At 46.4% G+C, this 26,013-nt stretch overlaps 1 protein-coding gene across 1 annotated transcript; it reads left to right on the top strand.

Moving 5' to 3' along the window:
• Window positions 1-917: 917 nt before the first annotated feature.
• On the top strand, window positions 918-24,516 carry LOC129384026 (organic cation transporter protein-like). The gene is made up of 8 exons (XM_055069078.2): window positions 918-1,340; window positions 3,227-3,330; window positions 3,945-4,099; window positions 9,051-9,219; window positions 10,915-11,145; window positions 18,404-18,618; window positions 19,243-19,424; window positions 22,244-24,516. The coding sequence occupies exons 1-8, from the start codon at window positions 960-962 to the stop codon at window positions 22,400-22,402; spliced, it is 1,596 nt and encodes a 531-aa protein (XP_054925053.1). The 5' UTR covers window positions 918-959; the 3' UTR covers window positions 22,403-24,516.
• Window positions 24,517-26,013: the final 1,497 nt, after the last annotated feature.

The raw sequence follows: 26,013 nt of genomic DNA, 5'->3' as shown, positions 1-26,013 counted from the left end.
TGTATCCTTCTTCAGTCCTGCTCATTAGCGCCTTCCCTTTACTCATTCGAAAAAAAAAGTTCAAGCTAGGGAAATGAAAACAATATCTCTTTTACAACTACAGACTGCGACAAAATACACCGCTAAGTGTTCAATTTCACTTATATCCTAAATACGTGCTAGGTGAAAGAGCTTTACCAAGCGTGAGAGAAGCCCGCAAATGCAAGTAAACATAGCCGCGCGGCTGGCCGTTCGAGGCACTTAGCGTGTGTTCGCGGGCTTCTTTCATGCTCGGCCAACCACTTTCATTTACCCCACACTGAGCAGGGCAAAAATGAATCGGGAGTTTTTCAAGTTCTACAATTTTCTCATTGACACCTTTCATGGAATTATAATATTTGAGAAGTTTGTTAGTTAACTAAGACTAGTTATGTAACTAGGCGGAATGCAAAAAAATACTCTATGTATCTCTAAACGACGGCAAACAATATTACCTTGGTTCTGTACACCTACGTGGTATTTGCATAGATTTAAATCTTGGGGCATGATAGTTGGCACGGCCTGTATAGTTCGAAGCCAACAGTCTTCATCCCGTTCCAGCTTGCCAAGCTCATCTACCAGCCCCATACGGGAGCGATTTGTCTAATATGCGTTCATAACGCTTCTACGAGTGGTGTAGAGAACGAGGTGGACAAACTGCAACAAAATGAAGTAAGTCATAGAGTCGGATAAACTAACGCCACGGGGTACTGGATTCGTGGTTGTCTCTGGGACATTGACTGACTGTGCGTCTATATCTGACAAAACGTTACCAAGCTGTTCACGAGTGTCACCTAATGTCGGGATAATATAAGATCCTGAATTGATTCAAACTTTGCCCTCACTATATCTCTCTCTCTTTAATCTTTGTTATCTTTTTCCTGCTTTTCCAGTTGCCCGTCGCTTCAATTTGAAAACGTCAAGCTGACGAAAAGGGCGACATGAAGGAAATCAGCGCTCTCATTGGACCGCCGCGGTGGTACCACTTGATCGTCTGCTTGTTGACCTTTGTGCGTGCATTTCCGTCCTCCTGGACATATTTCACAGCGTTGTTTGTCGCCGCGGACGTCGAACACTGGTGTTCGAGGCCACGTGACTCGACCTTCGCCAATTGGACAGAGCAGCGGTGGAAAGCCGAAGCCATTCCCGTCATCAACAATTCTGGGCTGGCGACCTACCCCAAATACGAGTCCTGCAGGATGCACCCCGTGGAAGCCATAATACACAACACTTCTGCAGTGCTCGTCGACCAATCGAGAACAGTGTCGTGCGACGCGTGGTCGTACAACGAATCGGCACCAGGGTCGTCGGCAGTGCCAGAGGTTTGTTTAGTAATAAATTTTACCTTTTACGTCGAATGAGGCTCCATTGACGGGACGCTCCTAGCTTAATTGTAGGTTTGAGGCAAGCGCTTGACGTAGCACGTGCCGTGCTGCCTTAATTTTTTTTTTTTTTTTTGCATATGTCGCTAAACTAACGCGATGTCTCTAAATGGTCCTTCGATGACGCTAAAATTGTCGCTAGGACTGAGGATTGAAATATGAATAACTTAGGTGCTTGAGAACAAAATACCATAACCTAACGTGGCGTAAACCATCTATACAAGAGTTTCACGTTTGTCTGGGTCTGTGCAGATGAGTAAGAAACAAATGTGCCTGCAGGGTGTATAGGGTTCCTATTTAGTATTATACATACATAGCAGATGAGGCAAACTGAAAAATGGCTGTGGCTTAGCTAAGGTTAAGCCCAGGATGCGAAGCATACTAGCCTTTATTTTAGTTGTTGAACCACTGTTTAGCCTGGTGAACTGCTGTTGCTTGGCTATATTTGGTTCGGCTAGTAGAAGAAACAACTCATCAGGTACTCCCTGTCGGTCCCTGCGCGGGAGACGCCCACTGCGCGCTGACGTGCGTCCTGCAGGACTTCTATTAAAGTTTTTCGAATCCAATCATGCGTTACTCTGCTTCGCCTTCAAGAGTGGAACGCGACAGCGTTCCCGTCGACCCGCCAAGGGGTGTAAGACAATGGGCTACGGCGCAGCGACTACGCGCCCCGCATTGGACGCGGTGAGCGTCGAGCAACGCAGCGTTCGGCGCGGCAACGAAATGTGCGCCTGAGCAAGCGACGCACGCCTGAGCCTTAGAAACAGCTCGTTTCTAACGCAACACCGCATTCACTAGAGGCGCTTTTGTACCGCTTCGAAGCATCGTACTCGTGGCGAGACACGAACCGCAAAGTTCTCTCATCCACCATCATGGAGCCCGTAGAGCAAGCGGAGGTTTTTATTCAGCATTGAAAGGCGTTCAGTAGCAAGACACGACGTGCTCCGTCACATAGAAAAACATGCCACAGCCACACATTACGATGCGAGAGGTGTAGCAAATATCGGTGCCGAACGCGCCCAGTTATGGGGTCCACGATTATAGAGGCATCCATATTCCAGGCGCGGCGTGCTCTCAACAATTTTGCAGTAACGTTTATTCAATCAATTAACGTGTCCCCATAACTTTCGTATTCGTCTTAGGCTAGAAGATACACTCACTCCCTTTTTGTATGGAAACTGTCGCTATGCGCCATGGCTGACGCGCCAAACGTCCCGAAAGGCCTCAAAACTGCGCGTGCATCGTGCACTGAGTGCGCGGTAAAAAAAAAAAAAACATAGATTGTCAAATTAACCTGAAGCCCCCTCCCACCCCCCACTTTCTACGGTGTATCTCAAAATGAGATCGTGATTGCAGCCCGCAACATACCGGACCTTATTTTTTTAGGCATCCATCCATGTCCGATTGGTAAGAGCGCTGGCCTTCTGGGCTGGTAGAACCTGGTTTGAAAGCAACCATTTGAAATGTAGTTTCTGTATATAACATTTCCATCATCTGTGGGAGCGCGGAATGTTTGATGTCAGTGTGCGCTTGCAATGTCACGATAGGTATATGTTCAAGCCACAGTAAGAAAGCTTCGCTTAAAAGAATTGAGGACAGCGCACGCTTTAAACAAATTGTGGTGTCACGGTATATAAGCCAGCAGGATAACTTCGGTAGGGCCGTCACCTGCTTTCCGTTTTTTCTGTCCTTGTTGGTTTTGCATGAGCACAATTTACAAGTGCAGCTTAACCTATTCTTACTCCTTAACGTTTCTTTAACGTTACTCTTTCACATAATCTATTGCAAGACTGGTTCTAACCTGTTTTGCTTTTTACTTCTTCCAGTGGGACCTTGTGTGCCAGCACGAATGGCAGCGCTCGATGATGACAAGCGTCGTTTTTGCGGGATCCCTCGTAGGGTCACTCGTCATGGGACACATGTCCGACAGGTGGGCACTATATCCATGCTGCGGGTGGGCAGCAGCTTCCTGCTTTGCAATCGCTGATTTTTTTTTCCACCAAGCGTCGTCGCCTTTGTGTTTACTTGCCATAACTGTGACAAGCTACACATAAAACAATAAATACGTAAATAACCTTAATGAGTGCAAAAGGTAGCATGATATTGCGTCGCGCCTTCACGATATATCATTTTCTTGAATTCGCGAACAAGGCCTAGCCTGCCAACGGCTGCAGGAGCAGCAGCGGTGGTGTCGGCAAGCCGTAGTAGTAGTAGTAGTAGTAGTAGTAGTAGTAGTAGTAGTAGTAGTAGTAGTTGTTGTAGTAGTAGTAGTAGTTGTTGTAGTAGTAGTAGTAGTAGTAGTAGTAGTAGTGGTAGTAGTAGTAGTAGTAGTAGTAGTAGTTGCATTAGTTACAACAGCTATTAAGATTTTATGTCACGTGGTGAAGCGGAGATTAGTAGTATGGAGAACACTGAACACTGCTTGGTGATCAACTTGCCACATACTGAAGACAAAAAAAAATACAGTTTGTAAGTATGATATGGCACGGTGATAGTTGAGTCCAGCCGGCGCGTTGTGCAACCCGCTTCCTTTTTTTTTCGCAGATTCGGGCGTCGAACCGTATTCTTTTTCTGCGTGTTCGGAGCTGCCCTCTTCGGGTCTCTGGGCGCGGTGTCCCCGTCGGTGAAGTGGTACAACGCCCTCCGCTTCTTCGCCTCCATCAACATCGCCGGCATCCAGACAAGCTCGGCGGCTTTACGTGAGCAGCGCCGCCAACTTTCGCACCTGAACTGTAATGTTCCAAGACGGACGGCGTGTTTTCACCGCGAGCAGCAACCTTACTTACTCGTTTGGAATATATCGCTTTAGCCAACGCTGTGCCATTTCTTCCTCAGCTACCACTCCGTACGAAACCGCTAGCTGTTGCCTCTGGCGCGTGCTCGGCAAGGTCTGCAGCGCATTCCGCCATGTGGCCCACAAATCAAAGGTGGTTACTCTGGGCATAGCTTCCGAGATCGGCGGGTGCGCACGTTACACTGCGCGCCACCCTATCTCTGAAGCCATGCTCTTGACGTGACCTTTGAGATCACGCGCGCACTCGCGGTCTCGAAGGCGATGTCATGTGTGACCGGTCTTTGTCTTCTCTTGTGGGGTAGCACGCGCGGTGGTTTTCCAGGTGGCTTGCCGAGGCAATGGAATGCGCTCACGTTTCCGTGACGTTGCGAGACAAAAATTTCGTAACCGAGCAGCCTAGTAACGTCAAGCTTTGCGACCACAACCTCTATGCACTGGTCAGTTTTTAGCAGGCAAGGCTGCTCAGGTAGTGTTGTCACGAAAAATTTTCTGACGACTCCAGCTCCACGAAACGAAATGTTTTGCTGGAATGACTCCATTTATTGTTATTTTTACGTTTTACATTAAATGTACTCAGAATATCATGAGAAATTAGAATATATATATATATATATATATATATATATATATATATATATATATATATATATATATATATATATATATATATATATATTACCGCGCAACATTTTGGCAGTAATCGTTCGCGACTAGAACAGCTCCACTGCTCCTTGTTTATCAGTAGAGTTATCTCCCCCGCGTATTGGGAAGCAAACCCGGCGACCTACGGGTAGGACAACTAGTACGTCTTTAGACGCTGGACATGCAGAATTTCGCGTCCTCTACGGCGATGATCCACATGTAGCTCGAGGGGTTTCACGATATAGTTGACTGGAGACGTTTGGTTGATCACACGGTATGGGCCCTGGTACTTCGACGCGAGATTAGGTGACACAACCAGGGTAGGGGCTGGAACCCAAAGCCACACTAGCGAGCCAGGAGCATAGGATACAGTAGCATGGGAAGTTTCTCGATGGTGCTTTTGGAGTTGCTGCTCTTCTGGCGTAAATAGGCAGAATAGCATGCGACACTCTTCTGCGTGCGCAGCAGCTTCGGATAAGGTATTGGTTTCCGTGGTGTCAGGGCAGTACGGAAGGATAGCATTCATTCCGGAAAAAGGTTCGCGTCTGTACAGGAGAAAAAAAGGCGAAAATTCCGTGGTAGTCTGCGTGGCGGTATCGTAAGCGTAGGTCAGAAATGGTAGAACATGCTCCCATTTGCTTTGATTGGATGCAACGTACATGGCCTTCATGTCACCAAGAGTGCGATTAAACTGCTCGGTCGTGCCATTAGTCAGCGGATGATACGCAGTAGTGGAGGGATGAATGATGCGGCATTCTTTGAGGAGAGCCTCGATGACGTCGGAGAGGAAGACGCGACCTCTGTCACTAATTCCCTCGGAGCTCCGTGGCGAAGGATGAGGTGCCGCAGTGGAAACCAGGCCAAGTCACATGCAGACGCGCTGGACAAAAGGGAAGTTTCCGCATAGCGCGTAAGATGGTCAATGGCCACGATTACCCAGCGATTGCCGTCTGATGTGGTTGGCAGAGGTCCATCAATGTCGATGCCTACTCGATTGAAAGCACGTGCTGAGCAAGGCAAAGGCTGCAATGGGGCGGTTGAACGACGGGGGGGATCTTTGCAGCGTTGGCAAAGGAGACAGGAGCGGACATAATGACGGATGAATTGATACAGCCCCCGCCAGTTGTAACGAAGGCGTAGACGCGCGTATGTCTTCAGCACACCTGCATGCGCGCACTGGGGGTTGTCATGGAACGCTGCGTAAATATCCGAACGCAGATGCTGAGGATTGACAAGCAACCATTTCCGGCCGTCTGGGAGGTAGTTACAACGGTACAAGAGCCCATCGCGAATGGAAAAGTCATGTGCTTGGCGACATAATGCGCGATTGGTAGTAGGTGTCGATGTAGTGGACAAGAAACTCAGTATGGACACAATCTATGGGTCTTTCTTCTGCTCCAGAAGAATGTCCGTGGCAGCAAGGAAAGGCTCGAACAATGAGGCCTTCGGGGAGCTAACTTCGTCTGTTTGTGGCGAAAGCGACAAGGCATCCGCGTCCAAGTGTTTTCGGCCAGAACGGTACAGCACTCGAATGTCGTACTCCTGCAGTCGAAGGGTCCATCGAGCAAGATGACCGGATGGTTCTTTTAAGGACGACAGCCAGCAAAGCGAATGGTGTTCAGTTATCACGTCAAATGGGCGACCATAGAGATACGGATAGAATTCGGTTATGGCGCAAATTATAGCCAGGCATTCTTTTTCTGTTACAGAATAGTTCGATTCAGGTTTAGTGAGTGCACGACTGGCGAAGGCGACGACGTACTCATCGAGGCCAGCCTTTCTCTGAGCTAGAGCGGCACCAAGGCCGGCGCCACTGGCATCCGTGTGTATTTCAGTTGGAGCGCTTGGGTCGAAATGGCGCAAGATTGGTGGTGATGTCAAGAGACGACGCAGCTTTGTGAAGGCGGCATCGCAATCCGGTGACCAGGTGGAAAAGGTGTGGCTACTACGAAGAAGCTGCGTTAAAGGTGCTATTATGGTGGCATAATTGCAGATTAAATGGCGGAAGTATGACGCTAACCCAATGAAGCTGTGCAGTTCTTTCAAGGTCGTTCGTCGCGGAAACTGGGCAAGAGCTTGTAGTTTGGCCGGATCAGGGAGTACGCCTTATTTCAACACGACATGGCTGAGGATGACCAGCTGTCGGGCAGCGAAGCGACACCTCTTCCAGTTAAGCTGGAGGCCAGCATTGGCGATGCACTTGAGGACGCGTTCAAGTCGAAGTAAGTTGCAAGGAAAGTCCAGCGAAAAGATAATGATGTCGTCCAGATAACACAGGCATATCTGTCATTTGAGGCCGAGCAAGATTTTGTCCATCATGCTTCCAAATGTGGCAGGAGCACTACACAAGCCTAATGCCCCCCCCCCATCAAGGTGAATTCAAAAATAAACTGTCAGGTGTGATGAAGGCTGTTTTTGGACGGTCTGACTCAGCCACTGGCACTTGCCAGCACCCGGATCGTAACTCTAAGGAGGAGAAGAATTTGGCGCCTTGGAGGCAGTCTAGGGCGTCGTCAGTACGGGCTAGTGAATAAACATCCTTGCGGGTGATCTTATTGAGTCGCCGGTAGTCCACGCAAAAGCGAATTGTGCCATCTTTCTTTTTGGCCAGCACTACAGGAGAAGAGCAGGGACTGTGCGACGGTTGTATGATGCCGCGTTGGAGCATGTCTCCAACTTGCTCAGCGGTGACGCTACGCTCCGTTGCGGATACACGATACGGCCTGTGGCGTAAAGGCGCATGGTTGCCGGTGTAGATGTGACGGACAACAGTGGAGGTACGGCCTAAGCGAGATTGTTGTACGTGGAATGACTTGCGAAAGCAGTCAAGGAGATCGGCGATCTGGGCGTGCTGACCTAGAGTGAGGTTGGGATCAATACACAGGGAAAATGTTGGGTCCCACGGCGGCGTGGGAGGAGAAACTTGAAGGGCCTGAGCGTCAACCGGAGGAGAAGCCGGGTTGTCAGGTACATTGTAAAGGAAGCTTGGTTCGATTTCGTCAGCAGAACCAAGACACTCTTCATGGAGTAGGCTAGCGGGGCAAGGAAACAGGTTCGATACATGAAGTTCGTTGGAACCTTTTCGAATGGAAAGACCACCTGCGGTGCCTTCGCCCTCAATATTTCCGACATGCTGTCAGAGCAGCGCAAGGACCCATGGATCTATTCGCTTATTTACTTCCTGTCTAGACAGTCATCAGCGCCTATTTCTCGGACGCTCTGTCGTCACGCCGCGCACTTCATCATTCGCGATAACTTGCTGTACCGCCGCAACTACAATTCGAGCGGCCACAAGTGGTTGCTTGTTATACCCCGACATCTCCGTTCCGAGATCTGCGCCACGTTTCACGACGACCCACAATGCGGCCACGCTGTTGCATTAAAGACATTCTCTCGCCTCCAGCTTCGGTACTACTGGTGCGGTATCTACCGTTTCGTTCGCCAGTATGTACGGTCATGCCTCATATGTCAACGACGCATGACGCGAACTCAACATGCCTCCGGCCCCTTGCAACCCTTACCATGCCCCGAGCGCGCGTTCCACCGCGTCGGCATTGACCTACACGTGAAAGAGACGACGATGAGCATTGCTTGCTTCTCCGTTTCGCCATAGTACCGACCCGTTTACGCCTACGGCTGCGAACCTAGAACTAGTGCTCCTGGGCAAACACCCCCGTTGTAATATATATATATATATATATACTTTATTTCAAAACGACTCTTAGCCCTTGCCCTCGCTGCCGAAGTCGAGCTGGGTCCCCAGCCATAATCCAAAGTCATATTGCCTGGAACCGTTAACGTGTTTCTGCTGGTCATTAGCCGTAGCCATAGTACAGGACGTAGCTTTCTTGCGGCAACGCAGTCCAGCTTTCCCAGATGTGAAGAAGGAAGTGCAGAAAGCTAATTCTCTCGTTCTCTGTCATTTGTCGAGTAGTGATAGTCATCAAGTGAGTAAAAAACAGGAGAGCGCGTTGATATTTCACCACTCATTTGCACAGGTGTTGAGCTTAATTCTCAGCGACAAGTGAACGAACAACATCGTGAAATGCATTCGTGCAATGTTCATCGTAACTTTCCTGCTTAGGTGCCTAAACAAGGTGTACTGCCTCTCTTTCTGCAATCACGGACGTTCTGTAGGGGGAACTTGTGAGGACTGATGCATGATATTAAGTGCACTTGTACAATTAAATCCACATGATCACTGACTCCCGCAGTGGCTGAAATCTTGGAGCCTCGCTTCCGAACATTCCTCAACATCGGCTACACCGCTGGATTTGCCATACCCTCCGTGCTGCTGCCCGGTGTGGCCTATCTGCTGTCAGATTGGAAACTTCTTCAGCTTGTCTCTGGTCTCGTCGCTTTGGCCTGCGTACCATTTATGCTGTTAGTACCCGTGCGCAGAGCGTAAAAGAAGCACCTTCTCAAACTGATACTGTTCATTTAATTTCATAATGATACGTGCTCATTTCATTTCATTATTTTCTTTCAAGACCCAAGCCCAACAGAGAAGAGTTGGTGACACGTAAACAAAACATTTGAGCAGCGTAGTAGGTAATGATAAATTGTTACTCAGGACCTGTATAACGAATCGTTATGCAGGCTAGGGTGGCTACGTGGGCACGTCAACATTAAACTGATAATGATGTATGGAACAAATGCACAATTATGGTAAAAAACAGAGTCGCTTAAAGTATGACTGAGGGTAGATTTGATGATACAGAGATGTACTGAGCTTTGGGCATTGTAACACCCTGGTCAGGAAGTACGGTCGACAAATGATCCTACATAGCAAGAAAAGCAACAACGTAGCGTTCCGGATTTTCAAAGGCAGGTCTAGGAAAAATGTGGAGACAAGACAAAGAAAAAAAACAACACGATCGCCAACGATAGGCTGAAAAGTTGACATTTTGTTGGGTTAACCTAAATTAACCTAAATGGCTGTGGCTCCTTCGGTTACAGACGGCGAAGTCGGCAGTCACCGTTTCATGTTCGTTTCATACCTCTTGAGTGCGCGCTTTCTACACCGGTTTCTTCGAGCCATAAGTTCTCACCAACTGGGCAATATTTCTGTCTGTGAATATCGCGTTTCTTCTCGGCCTCACTTCGCGGCTGAATTACCTTTTATAATATTTGTACCTTGTTTTCTTTTCATAGTAGTGTTCCCTTGCACTTATTATGTGGACTGTGCTCAGTAGTTTTCTAAATTTCACTTGATTACTACGCACACCTGCAAAGCGCTCGGGAGTTATTTCCGTTTAAATTGGTTCGAATCTTCTGGCATCGCGATATTTCCTGCCGTAGGCTATCGCTTTCATTCTACGCCGTCAAATCTATGCACGGAGCAGAAAGAACGTTCAAGCTGTTACAGCTTTCAGAGTCAGTACCAGATTTTTGTGACAAAATTACTACTAATACCACCAGCGTAACATAAGCATTGGTGGCGGCTACGTATTCCATAAATGCGTTGACGTTTATATACATGTATGTACCTACAGTATTTACGTCAATGCGTTCCTGCGTACGCATCCATCAGAGTATGAGTACGGCATGCATGAACAAATTGCATGCTTGCGGGGGTATATGTAGATGTACGAGGTGCGGTTGAACAAGCGGCACCTTATGCTATACTGCTCCGAAATATGTTCCATATATATATGGTTCACCCCGCAATTTATGAAGGCTTCAGTGTTTATGGCCGGCCGAAATTGGCCTAGATATCGCCTCCACAACTTTAGCGCGATGCATGTGAAACACTCATAACTCACTATTGCTTGCAGTGTTACCCCTATACTAAACGTTTTGATCTCTGTTTCTCCAAAAGAAGCGCGCAACAATGTACCGAGTGTTGAAGTATTGAAAGTGAAAGCCGAACGAATCTGGCAATTCCCACCCATATTCCAATCGCACAGTTAACCAGGTCGAATCGAAACAAGTGTATTCCTTAAACCTCATCGGGACCAAAATGCGAGACACTGAGGAAGTACACGGTCAATTTGTATGTCTAGCGATGTCGCTGTTCGGCCTATTTCATAGTAGTGACGGAAGACTTGCATCTCGACTTTCCTGTTTTTTTTTCAGCGTGATCCAGGAGTCACCACGCTGGCTCATCACAATTGGCAGGGAGGAGCAAGCCGAACGCGCCATCTCGAAAATACTGAAGATGAACCGCCGGAGTGTTCCAAACTTGACGTCGGCCATGCATCTCATTGCGGAGAGAATTCGGGCATCTTCAACCAGTGCCATCGGTCCCATAGAGATTCTGAGGCACAGATTAATTAGGAGGAACACCTTTCTTCTGTTTGTCGTTTGGTGAGTTATATTCCACCAAGTTGCGAAGTCATCATCATCATCATCAGCCTAGTTACGCCCACTGCAGGGCAAAGGCCTCTCCCGTACTTCTCCAACTACCCCGGTCATGTACTAATTGTGGCCATGTTGTCCCTGCAAACGTCTTAATGTCATCCGCCCACCTAACTTTCTGCCGCCCCCTACTACGCTTCCCTTCCCTTGGAATCCAGTCCGTAACCCTTAATGACCATCGGTTATCTTCCCTCCTCAATGAGTTGCGAAGTATTGGAAGGCTAATGCCGGGAGGACGACCCCTTTGCGTAATCGCCGTCCGATGATAAAAGCAGCTCCTCCTGTCGCGCTATTGCCGATGCGCGCAGAAAACACGCGCACGCAAAATGACATCAAGTCAGTCTATAGAGATTAGTCGTCGTAAGTGCCTAGGGGAATGAAATTATGCGTGTAAGCATGCAAGCCCCCTTCGTGCAGATACTCACGTAATACCGCATGGCAACAAATTCGAAAAAAAAAGGAACGCGGCAGAACCGACAGATACTCCAGTTATACTTCTAGGACATATATATATATATATATATATATATATATATATATATATATATATATAGGTCTTACACTTCTATTCTAGGACTCGGGCCTGCCAGATTATAACTGAGCACAGTCTCAATAAAGTTGTTACCCCACAAGTGGGCGTCATTAGTCCGATTATTGATAACGAAACCGACACAAATTCAAGGCGAAGGAACACCCTTCTCGTTGTCGTTTGGCGAAAGCGTACGAAGATATTGACGGCGAATAAATGACCGCTTCTTGCACACCACACCTTCAATGAAAATACCATTGTTCGTCGCTAAAACTATCGTTCGCGGGAAACGAAACGAGCATTAACTAAATCTATGTGCACTGCACCTCGTGAGTGACTATCGGGGCCGGTATAGGTTTCAGCATTAATACGGAAAAAGAGCAGGGTGAATAATCGGGCAAAAAAGCAGTCATGATTGGTAGTCTGCCTCTGTAGGTTGTTCAAGATATTTTTATCTAGTTTGATTACATTGGTCGTAGGGGACCCGGATCATGGCAATAATAGTTAAGAAAAAAAAAAGTGATGGACCGCGTATGGTACGCACTACCACGTCATAACCGCCAGCTTGTAAAAAAATGTGTGCAATCATTGCATTCTTACAGTATGAATACGTGATCCTGAAACATAGAAACTAAACATGAAGCTTCAGATGAACTTAAATACTGTGTAACGAACGATGGAGAAATAAGTTAAAATAATTAAATTATGGGGTTCTACGTACCAGAACCACGATCTGATTATGAGGCACGCCATAGTGGGGGACTCTGGAAATTTTGACCAACTGGGCTTCTTGAACGTGCACCCGAATCTAAGTACGCGGGTGATTTCGCATTTCGCACCCATCGTAATGCGACCGCCGTGGCGGGGATTCGATCCCGCGGCCTTGTGCTTAGCACCCAAACACCATAGCCACTAAGCACGTCGTGTAGGAGCAATAGGTTAGAGGCGTATATAGCATGAATAGAGAAGAAGACAACACGGTGAATTAGACGGCAACTGGGTGTAGCTGCCACTGCAGTCTGCAGCAGAAACTGAAAAGAGAAAACGGAGTTGGGCAAGCCATGAATTCCGGAAGGTAGATTACCAGTGTTGTAGCCTGATGTCAAAGATACGAAAATGTTGCCTAGAAAGGCAGGGAGGTTAACCAGGAGATACTTCCAGTTCGTTACCCTACACGGTGAGGAGTAATATGGAGATTAAAAGAGAAAGATGGACGACCACAAACAAACCACGTACACTATAGAGCGGTAGGGTATATCGTGAAGGCCTGTAAACCGCAGGAGTCTTAGTAACGCGAATAAAGCTTTCTGCGCAGATGTTCTTTGGGAGAAATGACCAATAGCTCTTAGTTCTGATAGCAGATGATTGTCCAATTGGTTCATCATTCTGTACATCACTTGCCCATCGGCACTTTAGCACGGGCAGACACAGACAATGTGTGCGAGCGTCTTTTCATAGCTGCATGCGTCGCACGTGGTGGCCGTTTCTATAAGGAATGCATAAGAGTTGGTTAATGCAACGCCCAGACACAGACGGCACGGCATGGTCTGTTCACGTCGTGGCAGCCCAGGTGTTAGATGCGTCTAAATGTCCGGGAACAACGAACGCAAACAACACATGGTGAAAACATACGAGTCCCACAGGGGCAAAGAACATTCACGGGACACCAATCGCAGCTCAGTTGCTGCCTGTGTTCTCGAAAGCGGAATCAAGACACGTTGACCACTTTCATTTGCAGATCGGGCGGCTTCGTCGCGTGTTCATTCCCACTGATGTTGCAATGCCCTGAAAGTCATTGAAATACGGTGTTTTGTCCTCTGTCATGGCTGCGATAATATATGCGTCTAAATCCTGAGGACAGCTTGTCTTTGGGTTCGTGGCACATTGGGTTTCGTATGCGCTGAAGGGCTGCTTTGTAATCATTAAAAACTGTCCAAGGTTTCGGTGGTCTCCGATTAATGAAAACAAGTGCAGAAAGCTCTGCACCCGTCGAGGTGGAAACATATTAAGTCTTTAACTTGAATTCTGTAGATTTTGCACCGATTGATTTCAAGGTAAAGGCACAGTGAGGACGCCAGAGAGCTAGGTGCGCAATAAATAAGGAAACTATGCAGACATACGATGGTGTCAGCTGGCGCAAGACTGGGCTAACTGAAGTTCGCTGGAAGATGCCTTCGTCCTGAACTGGACATAACTTAGAACGGTGAGAATGGTTTTAATGATTAGAACCCTCAGGACTCTGCTCCGAGCACTCAGTAACTGGAGATGACTGAAAATTAAAAAATGAGTGCCCTTCCACTCTGTGACGAAGGATAACCAGTTAAGCTGTATTGGGGTGACTATATCGACAACTATATTGATTCCTATTGATTGCTATAGGATTGCTATATTGATTGAATAATGACAGATACAAGTAAATTCGTGGTTTTTATCGTCTTTATTTTGTCTCATTCGTTACCACAGTGACCATTGCATTGTGGTCACTGTGGTGCACCGCGATCTGTCGTACTGCTATACTAAGCAAGTTCTTTTCAAAGGTCGAATCTGTACACGACCGGTGACGCGTGGTCGGCACATTGAGGTCCGTGTAGCACTCAATCCCAAACCGTTCCAACAAGAAGGACACAATCCTCTTGCCGCCGGTGCGGCCTAGGTCGACGTTAAACTTGGCGGTTGGTGGGCACAGTATTGCGTTTTATTATGCATTCCGACCCTCAAATGGGAGTGAAGGAGAGCCGCCACCCCACACTTTCTCTATGGCCATGAACGTCATGCGTCATAACATGGTCGATAGAATGATTACATTCAGAGCGACCGCTGCGACTGATAACACGGAAATGGTAATGCTATTTACACATAGGCGGAAGATGATAACGTTCGGAGCGACCACCACGACTTTTCTTTTTTTTTTTTTTTTGCTCATGCGCATCGGGTTGCGCTGGAGGAGTTTTCAGCGTTCAGGCGACACACGGACAGACGGATGCACTAATTCTCTAGCAATTTACACCTTCGCTGTAAGAACAATCAGGGCTGCAGATTTCTGAGCTCTTGCTGCGGGATGTAGTTCACGCGTCGTAGTCGAGCACGTGCTTCTACGAAAACAATTATCTCAGGCTTGGAAATATTTCTCGGTATTACAGTTTAACAAGTATGCTGGTACGTCATTTGAAGTGGGTCGTAAATTACGAGCTGTTATCGCCGGTGCATTCACATGGGCGACCACCGACATTGTTTGAGAAGCCTGAAGTTTACACCGTTATCTGTTCGGCACCACGAGATTATCAAGACACCTCCTGTGTGTTCTGCTTTCAAGGTGCACATGTTTGGAGCAGTTCTTTGACTTCGTAGATGACGTAGGCCCTCGTCGGGGCGTGCGAACGCCCAACTGCAGGCATAAATAAAGTTGCCTCCAATCCAATCCAATCTTATGAAACCGAGAGTCATAATTTTACCCTCTCACCTATGAGCCTGATAGGCCACTTGTGGATGAGTTTGTCCGCTTGCAAAGGCGCGCAGTGTCAAACGTTACTTAGCGTTGTGCGTCGACTATGTCGCCCATGTCTAATGCACTGGGAAAAACATTGAGTATTCACACAGTGGCATTCAACAGCAGTCAATATCGAGCATTGCTTAGGTAAATTTTCGTGCTGTCGTCTGACTGGGGTGGTTAGGCGATGTGAAAGGGTAAATTGCAGTGGAGCTCCTTATCGCAGGTATTCATTCGGGCTGGCGCCGTCAGCATTATTCCTAACAAATTTACCAGTTCTACTCGCTCGTCGCCGTACTCATATTTCGGAGGTCATAGCCCTGCGAAGAGTCTCCACTGATCAGTTCTCAACGCACACTTATGGTAAACAATATAAAGGAAACCTTTTTTTATATATATTTAGTTATAGGGACAACATGTAGACAAATTTGGTCTGCAAAAACCACAGGTTGAATCCTCCCGTTTTCCAGAACCTGTGCTATCACCATAATCGACAAGAAAAAGAAGACATTTTTGCTTACCTTGCCTTCCTTTTCTTATTCATGGTTAAAGTTAAGCTTCAAGACAGTTATTGCTTATCGCATCAAGGTATTTACAGAATGCCTGAGTGCTCGCATTGTGTATTATAATGTAAAGCTTTTTCTCGTACACCGACTACCGTATTCGTTTGTCCAAACCATGTTGCTCATTTTCGGACGTCGCACACATTTATTACGCAATGTTAAACCCAAGTGCTCAGCAAAAGATACTGCAAACATAAATGCGCTGGTTCGTACCCCGCCCACAACAGCCTTAACTTAATGCATGAATTTCTTTATTTACCGTGCCCAAGAACAATCGTACGCTCTGAGAGCTGTTCTCAAACGCCCCCCCCGCACGCATATATTAAAGAAATCTCCAGAGGAATATCAGGAAAAAACAATTCATAAAAGGTACAACTATGAAATTAAGGCTGCACATACAAGAAAGGCAACGTAAATACAAAGGAAAAATTATAGATTAAGTTGAACAATGTATGAAGCGATGAAACAACAACGCAAAGCTCAGAAAAGTACAATGACAGTGAGTTATGAAAATCAAGCTTTAAAAATAAGCATGATAGAGACTTAGTATTCTGTGGACGGTGGAGTGTTCGTGATGGCAGGCAGGAACATGTAAAGGTCTACGTTCTATATAGGGCTTGCTCCGAGTAAGAACATGACACAACTTAAAAGTTCGGAGTAGGTGAGGATACCGTGAAGAAGTTTAGAAAGTCCACGTTGACAGCGAAGTAACGTCAATGTGAACAATCCAACAATGCTCGGACAATGTCCAGTGTCCGTGTAAGCAAAGCGACGATGATATACATGGTATACCAACTTAACTTTAGCTAAGCTGTTCAACAAAAAAGAATTGTTTTACACCCAGTTCAAGTAGCAATTATAAAACCTACGCTGTTCTGACGACCGAAAACCATAGGTCCGAAAATCATATCTTGCCCCATGTTATTTCTCTTTTTTCCCCTTGAACTGCTTGGCTAAAGTTAGCTGGAATATCCTATAGGCTTATAAACGTTTTGTGGGCCCGATGTATAATGTGACCATTTGAGCTACGAATGGCATTCCCGACTATACTGACGCGTATTCATGTGGAGGAAGACAGATTGCTGTGTGCAAATTGCGGGAACGCCCAAGAGAACTTAATTTCTTCTGTAGTCTGCAAACATAGTTCAGAAGGCTCTAGTAATTATAATAATACATTATTGAAGAAATATCGTGCAGTGATATGGTGAGTCGCGTATGTGGATCCTTAGCAAATCAGGCTAGTTCTTCATCCATTACATAAAGATACCTGAAAAGCAATGAAATGAAATGGTATAAGCGTCACAAATGCCTGTGAAATGGTGTATAAATGAGGAAAGCGCAATGCATAATATTACCAGACAAAGCCATTATAAAACCACTCTAAAGGATAAGTAAGTGTGGGAAGATTGGTGTATAATGTTAATAAAAATTGTTTTCGGGTGCTACATACACTGCGTATATTGTATTTGCATATTGTATATTTAAACGCTGTGGAAGCTTAAAAGCGAAGCTACTTCGCGAGTGTTTACGGTATTTTGGGGCATTGGGGACGACGGCAGCGGATGTCACTGCCGCTGGCGCCGCCGCCTTTCTCACTAGGCGCGTACGTGACGTCATGTAACACTTGCGAGAGCAGGTGACTGGCCAACAACAGTCAACATAATGACTGTCTTTCTCGTCACACTTTTCGCAATTCCTCCCTCGACTAATGCTAAACATAGGCTTCATCGTAGTGATGTCACTGCGCCGACGTCTGGAAATGCGCACTCATTTGAGCTGCCTGTTTGTAGTTCGGCATTGCTTCTGAAAGACGTGGTGCATGAACATAAACAGTGCGCAAAATTAAAGTTGCGATCAGTGCCGTACATAAACGTAACCTCGTTTCACACGATTACCTGTTCCACAACATGACAATAGAGGCATCCGTACGGAGTGCATTTAGTTTTACGGCATTCGATTGACCATTTCACATCAATTCCAGCTAGTGCATTAGATGTGCATGTTCATATTCAAGCCGTAATCTAACAGCCGTGGTTGATTCGTTTCAAATGCGTAAGCATTTCTACACCTACCGAACGAGGACACCCGTCGTTCCCCACATAAGACGATCGCTTGAAAGATAGGGCCCGCAGGGCCATACGCATCCGCCACCGGATTTCGGTTGATCAGGTGTTTGATAACGGTTCGCATCGAGAGGAGGCAGCGTCACCGACGATGTCTACGTACGACGTCTACTAAGCGGTAAGCTATTCAATGACGTCACGTAGTCCAGCACGCATCGGTCAGTGCTCATCTTCCACGAAGCAGCGGCATCATCCAAACTTACCATCATGTTACATGAGTGAACACTGCAACTACTCCCCTCTTCTTCGTCGTCTCTCGCTGGTCACTGCTTATATTTCGGTGTTTCAACCGCCCTTCTCCGTTTCACGATTCTTTCGCAGTGTTTCTCGCCATTATACCAAACACAGCAGCATACGACGACGAAACAGCCGGTGATTTATGCAACTCCCATAGGAGATTGTGTGTAATTTTAGCACCTTTAGTGTACTTTAAAGAAACCTTATGTTGAAAGTGTTTCTGGCATGAAATGGGCCACAAGGGTTTCACAGTAAACCCCTATGACAGGTTCTGCGACAACTCCCTCATGATCGCTATGATGCTCGGTGCCGTGGAAATCGAGGGTAGCCACTTGGTCAACTTCGCTATATCCACGGCGGCCGAGATACCCGCTGCATTCGTCGGGCTGGTCATGGTATACTACTGTCGCCATAAGCCGTCTCAGGCGGCCACTCTCATAATGGCGGGGATCGCAGCAGCCGCGGTGGAGTTGACGCCCCCCGGTAAGAATCCCAGCCCTTGCCCATTGACGTTGCTTTATTCAGAGATGCTGAAAAAAATAGGAGTACGTACAGTGTCAGGGCTTCACACGGCTTTATCTATGACGTAAAGTTTCGTTGGCCTAACATGGAAAACTCAATGCATCTTTTTCAAGCATCCTAGCCTCAACGTATATTCTTCCTTTACTCCCGACTCCTTCAAGTAATATGGTAACTTCCTCGAAGACCATTCTTTACCTTGAAATATGCCACCTTAGGTAATATTTCTGCGCGGCGAAATAGTGGAATCAGAACTTTGCCTTTATTGTGGGTGATGGCGGCTGATTATTATTACGAACATATTATTGGTTACGGTGGACGGCCAATGGCAAACAGCTCGTATATGAACGATCAGTCATTGGGAGTGCCGGTTCCCCTCTTAAGCCACTGCTTTCATCCTGCAGCTGTCCTTTGTAAACAGGTAACGAAGAGCGCAGTGCACGAGACAGAATTTGGGACGGAGAACGCAGAGTCATGTCTACTGCGGCGTTTCGTCCAGCCCATGCGCTATTCGCTGCCTCTTCAGCACGTGTAAACATGCCCGCTTGCGCTTACATATGCAGCCACTTTGTAGACACTTCTACGCAGGTTGGCCTTACGTAGGCCTGTCGATGTCCATGGCGGGTCGTTTCGTGCTCACCCTGTCGGCATCGGTCAAGTGGGTCTGGACCATGGAGTTGTTCCCGACAGCGGCGCGCGCATTCGGCTTCGCCGCGTGCTTCACCGTCGGTCGCGTTGCGGGCACCATGGCTCCCTTCATGAGCGTTCTTGTGAGTTGCTCGTCCCCATCCCAACCTGTCCTCGTCAAGGTTTGTCCTTGTCGCACACGTTGTCCTGCGTCTAGCAGATGCGTTGTTATCAAGCACCGTATGGGGTGCACACCACGTCGACCTTGGCACGACGCGGTGCCAGTAAATGTATGAGTATACTATGAGAGACTGCTCTAAAATATGTGCATGAAATTTGTTAATGAGAGCCAGGAGATGAGACGGCGCTGTGTACTGAAGAGTGTTGTTGATTTTTTTTTACTCGCACGTACACACCTCATACGCAGAAGAAACAGGCTTCCGTGTATGTGGCTGCCACTCTACTAGCAACGCTAGCAGTAATTGGAGCAGCTGCGGCCACGTTTCTAACAGAAACTCGAGGCATCGAACTTCCGGACACATTCGCCGAGGCCGAGGAGGTCGCCAAAAAGCGCACGAAGTAAGAAGAAAAAAAATCATTTAGGTTATTTTGGTAATGGAGTTGGAGCCCCCTCCACTGCATATACCGCGCCTTTGGTTATTTCAAGAGTTCAACATAACCATTAACTTAAGTAGCAACTGGTTTTCCGGCCTTGTAATAAAGTATTGAAGTATTAATGCAGCTGCTCCTCGTTGTCGCAATGACGTGTTCCTCCATCTTTATTTTTATGTCAAGCGACCTCTGCTGACCGCCGACACAAACCACGTTCCCTCGTGTATCTCCGCGATTGCCGATGCAGGATCATTTACGACTACTATACGTACCTCTTGAAGTGACGTGAATTTTCTGGCTTTGTTTGTTTGTCTGTTTTGATCCTAAGATTAACATGTCGTCATGTCTTGCGCGTTCTTTTCTTTGTGCACAGCGCACAGCTAATTGTTCTGCGATGCATAAGGGTCGCCTCTTGCTGTCTGAAAGTATATAATAAGTAAATTATTTACTCAACAAAAAGAATTGGCGCGAGCCAGTGTATGAAGGAATGTGACAGTTCTTACAGGAATTTGAAGAGTAATGACAAGTGCAAAGTCAACGATGAGTGAACCAATCACCAACCGTACAAACTGAAAATTTGCCGACAGGCACTTGTCGATGGCTTTTTCATTTTCGTGCTGCTTTCACATTCACTTCGTCCTCTACCGCGCTTTCAGATTCATTTTCACCTTTCTTATGAGCAACCTCCCCTACTTGTCGCGCTGATGACGCCGATGTCACCAAAACAACTAAGATTGTGAAAATGGTTTCTAGTATAAGAATTCAAGCGTTGCTAATAATATTTGTTGTACCATTAAATTTTGCGTCTCAGAAAATGGCGCGAGGTTCGCAAAGGAAATCGAATAGAATCATGAAGTAAACGCTTCATCGTGCTAAGTATCCCCAAGCGATCAGCCACGAAAGCATGGAAGTTTTCTGAACGTACACAAGAAGAGTATTGCCGCACCAGAAGCCTCAACTGTACTGTAATCGCAACAATGCTCGCTTCACCGAAGGAACTGGATAATCACGTTTCGAATTTCCAGACGAAAAAAAAAATATGAACTGTTATTTAAAACGGTAGAACGCCAAGACCCGGAGATGAGCATGCGTAGCATTTTAGGGCGGTTATTTAGGAGCACCAGACATGAAACAGGTCATAATAATAATTCGAACTATTTTTTCGTTTGTAAATTTGTTTTCGCAGGAAATAGGATATGAATAATAGTGTTTGCGAGTAAGAACGGTGCAATAATTTAATAACATTTGCAATCTACTATGGCGATCCTTTACGCTAACTTTGTATTATTTCTGCGTCTATAGCAGCTCGGAGACCTTATTCAATTAATGAACAGTTAGGTTAACGACACAGGTAATTATATCGGGACGTTTAGCTTCTAAACAATGTTTCCTAAGCGCCATCCGAGCCGTGCAGGAAATTTCTGTAATACTTAAAAGGTGAATAATAAAAATGAAATGAAGATAATAATTCATTAATAAAAATAAATGATAACAGATAAAGCGAAACATTTTAAACAATTTAACCAGCCCCAAACGTAAATATTTCTTGGATTAAATGACGTGAGTCTAATTTCATAAGCTTAGCTCTCTAAATATATCGCAGCTTAAATTAAGCAGATCACACACACGCATACAAATAACCTACGTACGTACATACATACATTACATACATGCATGCATGCATGCATACATACATGCATACATACATACATGCATACATACATGCATACATGCATACATACATGCATACATACATGCATACATACGTGCATACATACATGCATACATACATACATGCGCAGGCAGGCAGAAAGATTTATTGATTGATTGTCAATAAGTTGCTGTCCAGTCATATTCAAGGCCTTTGAAAGGCAAATTAAATAAGCTTAAAACCAGCGTAAATGGAAACGTCTTCACCGCGCCGTGATATATGTCAGTATACTGTCGTTCATCGTCCAGCTCTTCAAGTGGAAGGAAGTTTAGAACCACCTACTTATTTCGTCCAACTACGCGTTCATTTGTATTTGAGGTATACATTTTCTGCTACCTTTATTTTATGCGTCCTTGATGTGCCCGAAAGGCACTGGTAATTAAGCAAGGTCGACCACATCGCAGTTTTCAACAAATGCTGCTGCCGACTTCCTCTGGTATGTTTCATGTTCGTTTTATCTTCATTTGCTTGTTTTTTGTCACGTTTCGTATTCGACTTTTTTTTTTTAACACAGAGCAGCAGAGCCTCGCGAAACAAGCTGCGCTCGCGTAACGTTAGCCTGCAACGTTGAAATAATCACCAACTACGAATTTCGAAGCTAGGTGCCACACCTCCACATTTGTATTTCCTCACACGCAGGGCACGCGATTACCAACTGACGACGGTGGAGGCATCCGAAGAACGGATCCAATCCATTGCAACAACGGCTATGATGAACGAGTAACAGCTGCTTTCCCAGTGGACGAGGGTGGCGAAATGGACTTGTCGGTGGATCATCATGGAATGGTATCTGGATAGCTCAGCAAAACACGGACACAAGAAGAAACGAAGATGAAGGCAAGCGCTAAGTTAGCGAAATTTATTGGTGTACAAGTACGATCGATCCCGAAAATAATCGAATTGCGTTGTCGATAGCGCTTGTATTCGTCTTCGTTACGTCCTCTGCGCGTGTTTTGCAGCGCTACCCAAATACCATCCCACTATCACCGGAGCTGGGCAGGCTCTCGAGAAGAGTTCTCCAGGGTTGAAGACACCCCCCACCCGCCTATATTGTCGTGGTCCATCTCAGCAGCGGGGAACAGTCCCTCCCGTCAGGTAGACGCAGCTGAATATAAGATGGGTAGCGACGGCAAGAAAGAGTTATTCGTCCACACCAACACGGCCTCCGAGAGCAGGCGCTATACGCTGCCCAATCTCGAAGGCTGTTATGGCAGATCTACGATTTCGTTTGTAACTTTCACCGTGCTCACGTCCCTTTCTGCGGAAGAATTAATCCATTGACGTGTGACCAGTCGCAAGCAGAAGACATTCGTAGCCACCATATGCTGCTAAAATGGGCTCGAAATGGCAGGTGTGAGCGAAAAAAATAAACGAGCTAAATGAGAGCACTGCATATTTGGCATTGCTTACAGTGCGTGCAGAGATATTATGTTGTTGTAACGCTCAAAAATTGCCATTCTATAGTCAGCTTTGTTGTCCCCAGGTGACGCGACAGTAGGCAGACCTGCGTGTCGTTCGCCAACTACTGTGTCCTGGTTCTGCAACTTGTGACCTATAGGGTGCACTGCGGTCTGATATGGTTGAAGAGCTCTGACGTCCGCCTACCCCGGCGCTGCAACGATGAAAAAAAAAGAAAGCTTTTCAGGATAGCTGCAGATTGAGAGACTTCTGCGGACAGCAATGCTGGCACCCATGCTAATTTAATATAATATAAATTCTAAAGTCCCTCCATTCATGTATTGGCGATCAAATTAATGAACGAGAGGATGGGTAAGTACGGGTCCGATATTCGTAAGTGACAATCATAGGAAGCCAACAGACAATGATACCAAGGAAAGCATGCGGAGAATAACTTCTTTTAGTAGAAATGGAGAAACAATAACTAAAGAGAAATAAAAGTGGAAGAAGAAGAAAAGACTACTGGCCAGTGGTGAAATACGAACCCCGTCTTCGCATTACCAGTTAAGCTACTCCGGCGCCGTTTCCCCGTCCACTTTCTTGAATATTGTACGTGCATAGATCTCCTCCTGGGATTGATAGCCAGCTCCACAATTCACAGTCTTGGCGGAAGATGTGCAACATTCTTTCTGCCGCAAGACCTCACGTGACATGTGAGGTAGGGAGACGGTTACTGGCCAACAAACCCTCGTATGATATCTGAATGCACGAAAAGGGCCCGAGTTGAGACCCTAGCTGTGTAATGAACGAGAGGAAGGGGAACAAAGGGGCCCGATTTTCGGAAGTCGCAATCATATGAGACCAAGGAAAGCATAGCGGAATTGTTTTAATAGAAGTGTAGTAACGATTAATAAAGCTGGAGTGCGATGTTACATTTAGGCGCAAGGAAGAGATGGAATCCCTGCCTGAAAAATTACAAGGAAATGCTCGGACTCGCCTATCATATTCTTGTGTGTTCCTCCTCCTGCTTAATTTTTCAGCTTTTTTTTTCATTATAGGTCACGAGAAATGTAGGTCCATGCATGCGCTGGCATTCGTAATATTCCTCCAGTGTCTCCTATAATCCTCATATCACGATGGTAATCTACAACGACTTGCTGCACATACGCTGTCCAGATTTCTCCGAATTAATTCGCAACGCCCACCGAAGCCTTTGTTTCCCAGGGACAGCGTGACGCAGTTTGTTTCAAATACTCTATATTTTACGTTGTGTTTTTTTCTTACATAGGCATATAGTTTCGCTTTCCTCTCCAACTGTAGTGTCGCAGCGTTCGCTCTTTTGTACATCAACTCAAGACGTCGAACATCAAGTATTACCAACGTGAGCTGTACTCCCGCACAGACAAGAGGCGATATTCGGATAGGAATTCCACTCATCGAAAGAGCACAATAAATGTTGTCGCTCCTTCCTACAAAACATTGGGTAACTTTTAACCTTGGCGTAAGAGGAATATACTAAAACAAAATGCTCATGTCCTAGTTTCCTCGAGACTACGATTGCAATGCTTAAATGAATCAGGTGAATTTTTTTTTTGCGTTTTTTGACGTGGAGCGTCTTTTAAAGAGGGTAATGGAGTCGCTTGCTGAAACCAACATAACGAAAACATGTTTTAGATCACTCGTATCTATGCGGCCATACTAAAAACGCCCACTACTTCGGTATCGTCTTGCAGAGGAAACATAAGTCATTACTGAACCGGCATTTGTCGCGTGGACAGATGGCGCCCATGTCAAGTCGCTCGCGACGCAATATGAGCTAAATATAGCCCCGCGAGCGGCGTTCAGAGACGCATAACTCTACATAACGTCTGTCCATGGGAGCAGGAATGGTCGCGTTTGAGAGAGCTCACTATATGATAGTAGGTGTACTTTATCGAACTCAAAAGTGACGTTCAGCAGGAGTTGTAAGACCTACAAATGTGCAATGCACTGCGAAAAAAATTTCACGTCTGCTCGGCTGCAAGCGGCGTCACTACGAATGAGGAACGAGCACGATCGCAAGATTAAACCGTAAGACCCCCACTATAGATGCCACATAACTTGGGCATGTAACCTTTCTAATGCGCGAATAAATGGAGCTTGCACTTGCTTAGGTCCATTTTTGGGAAGCATAGTGCCCAAGTACCGTCTACAGCACGCACGAGACGTTTCGCGTACCCCACCGCGGCTACGTCTCTGACGCACCCTAGCAGCTCCTTTTTTTTCATCAGGCGGGATACTGCATGCAAGATAAATTGCAGAACTTATTCTCTGTCGTTCGTCATCCGCCTGAGAAATTCCGTCCCTATTTCGCAAGACATAGAGTGCACTCGATGCTCCTGTGCGTCAACCATTTTTTTCACCCGACTTCACCCGACCACTCGGAGAACAAGGGCGCCCCCACTACATACAATGAAATCACGAAACACTACTACCTACAACGTAGAGAGTATAGCACGCCACACCGCACGCTCACTCGTGCTCAAGCGGTTACACTCAGAATGCTACAAACAGACACATACCCCACGCCAAACAGACTACACCATTACATGCCTGAGCTCTAGGACAAATCTTATTGCACCAATTGCAATACATCCCTTAACGTCTATCATTTACTCTGGCCGTGCTCGCAAGCTCGCATAAACTGCGAACAGGACAAGCGGAAGTTTGAGCAAGCAATCCGGAGCGAAGAACTAGCTCCACAACTCTGGGCCGTCCAGCAGGTCCACGACGCCGCCAAGAAACTCAACCTCTCGGTTCCGTCGTGGGAGACGCCCACTCCATGAGAGCCCAAAGCTCTCGTGGCCTGCAGGACCTCGAATAAAGTTGATTTCCTTCCTTCCTTCATAAATAAGTGCGCAAGGTCGTGGCGAAGTTTTGCCATTCCCTGATATAGGGATAAACTAAAAAAAAGAGATTAAAAAAAAGGAAAGAGAACAGGGGGTTTGAACTCATGACCCTTGGATGTTGCC

The sequence above is a fragment of the Dermacentor andersoni genome, chromosome 9, assembly GCF_023375885.2.
Source record: "Dermacentor andersoni chromosome 9, qqDerAnde1_hic_scaffold, whole genome shotgun sequence".
NCBI classification, from domain to species: Eukaryota; Metazoa; Arthropoda; class Arachnida; order Ixodida; family Ixodidae; genus Dermacentor; species Dermacentor andersoni.
This window is presented reverse-complemented; position numbering and strand designations above follow the sequence as displayed.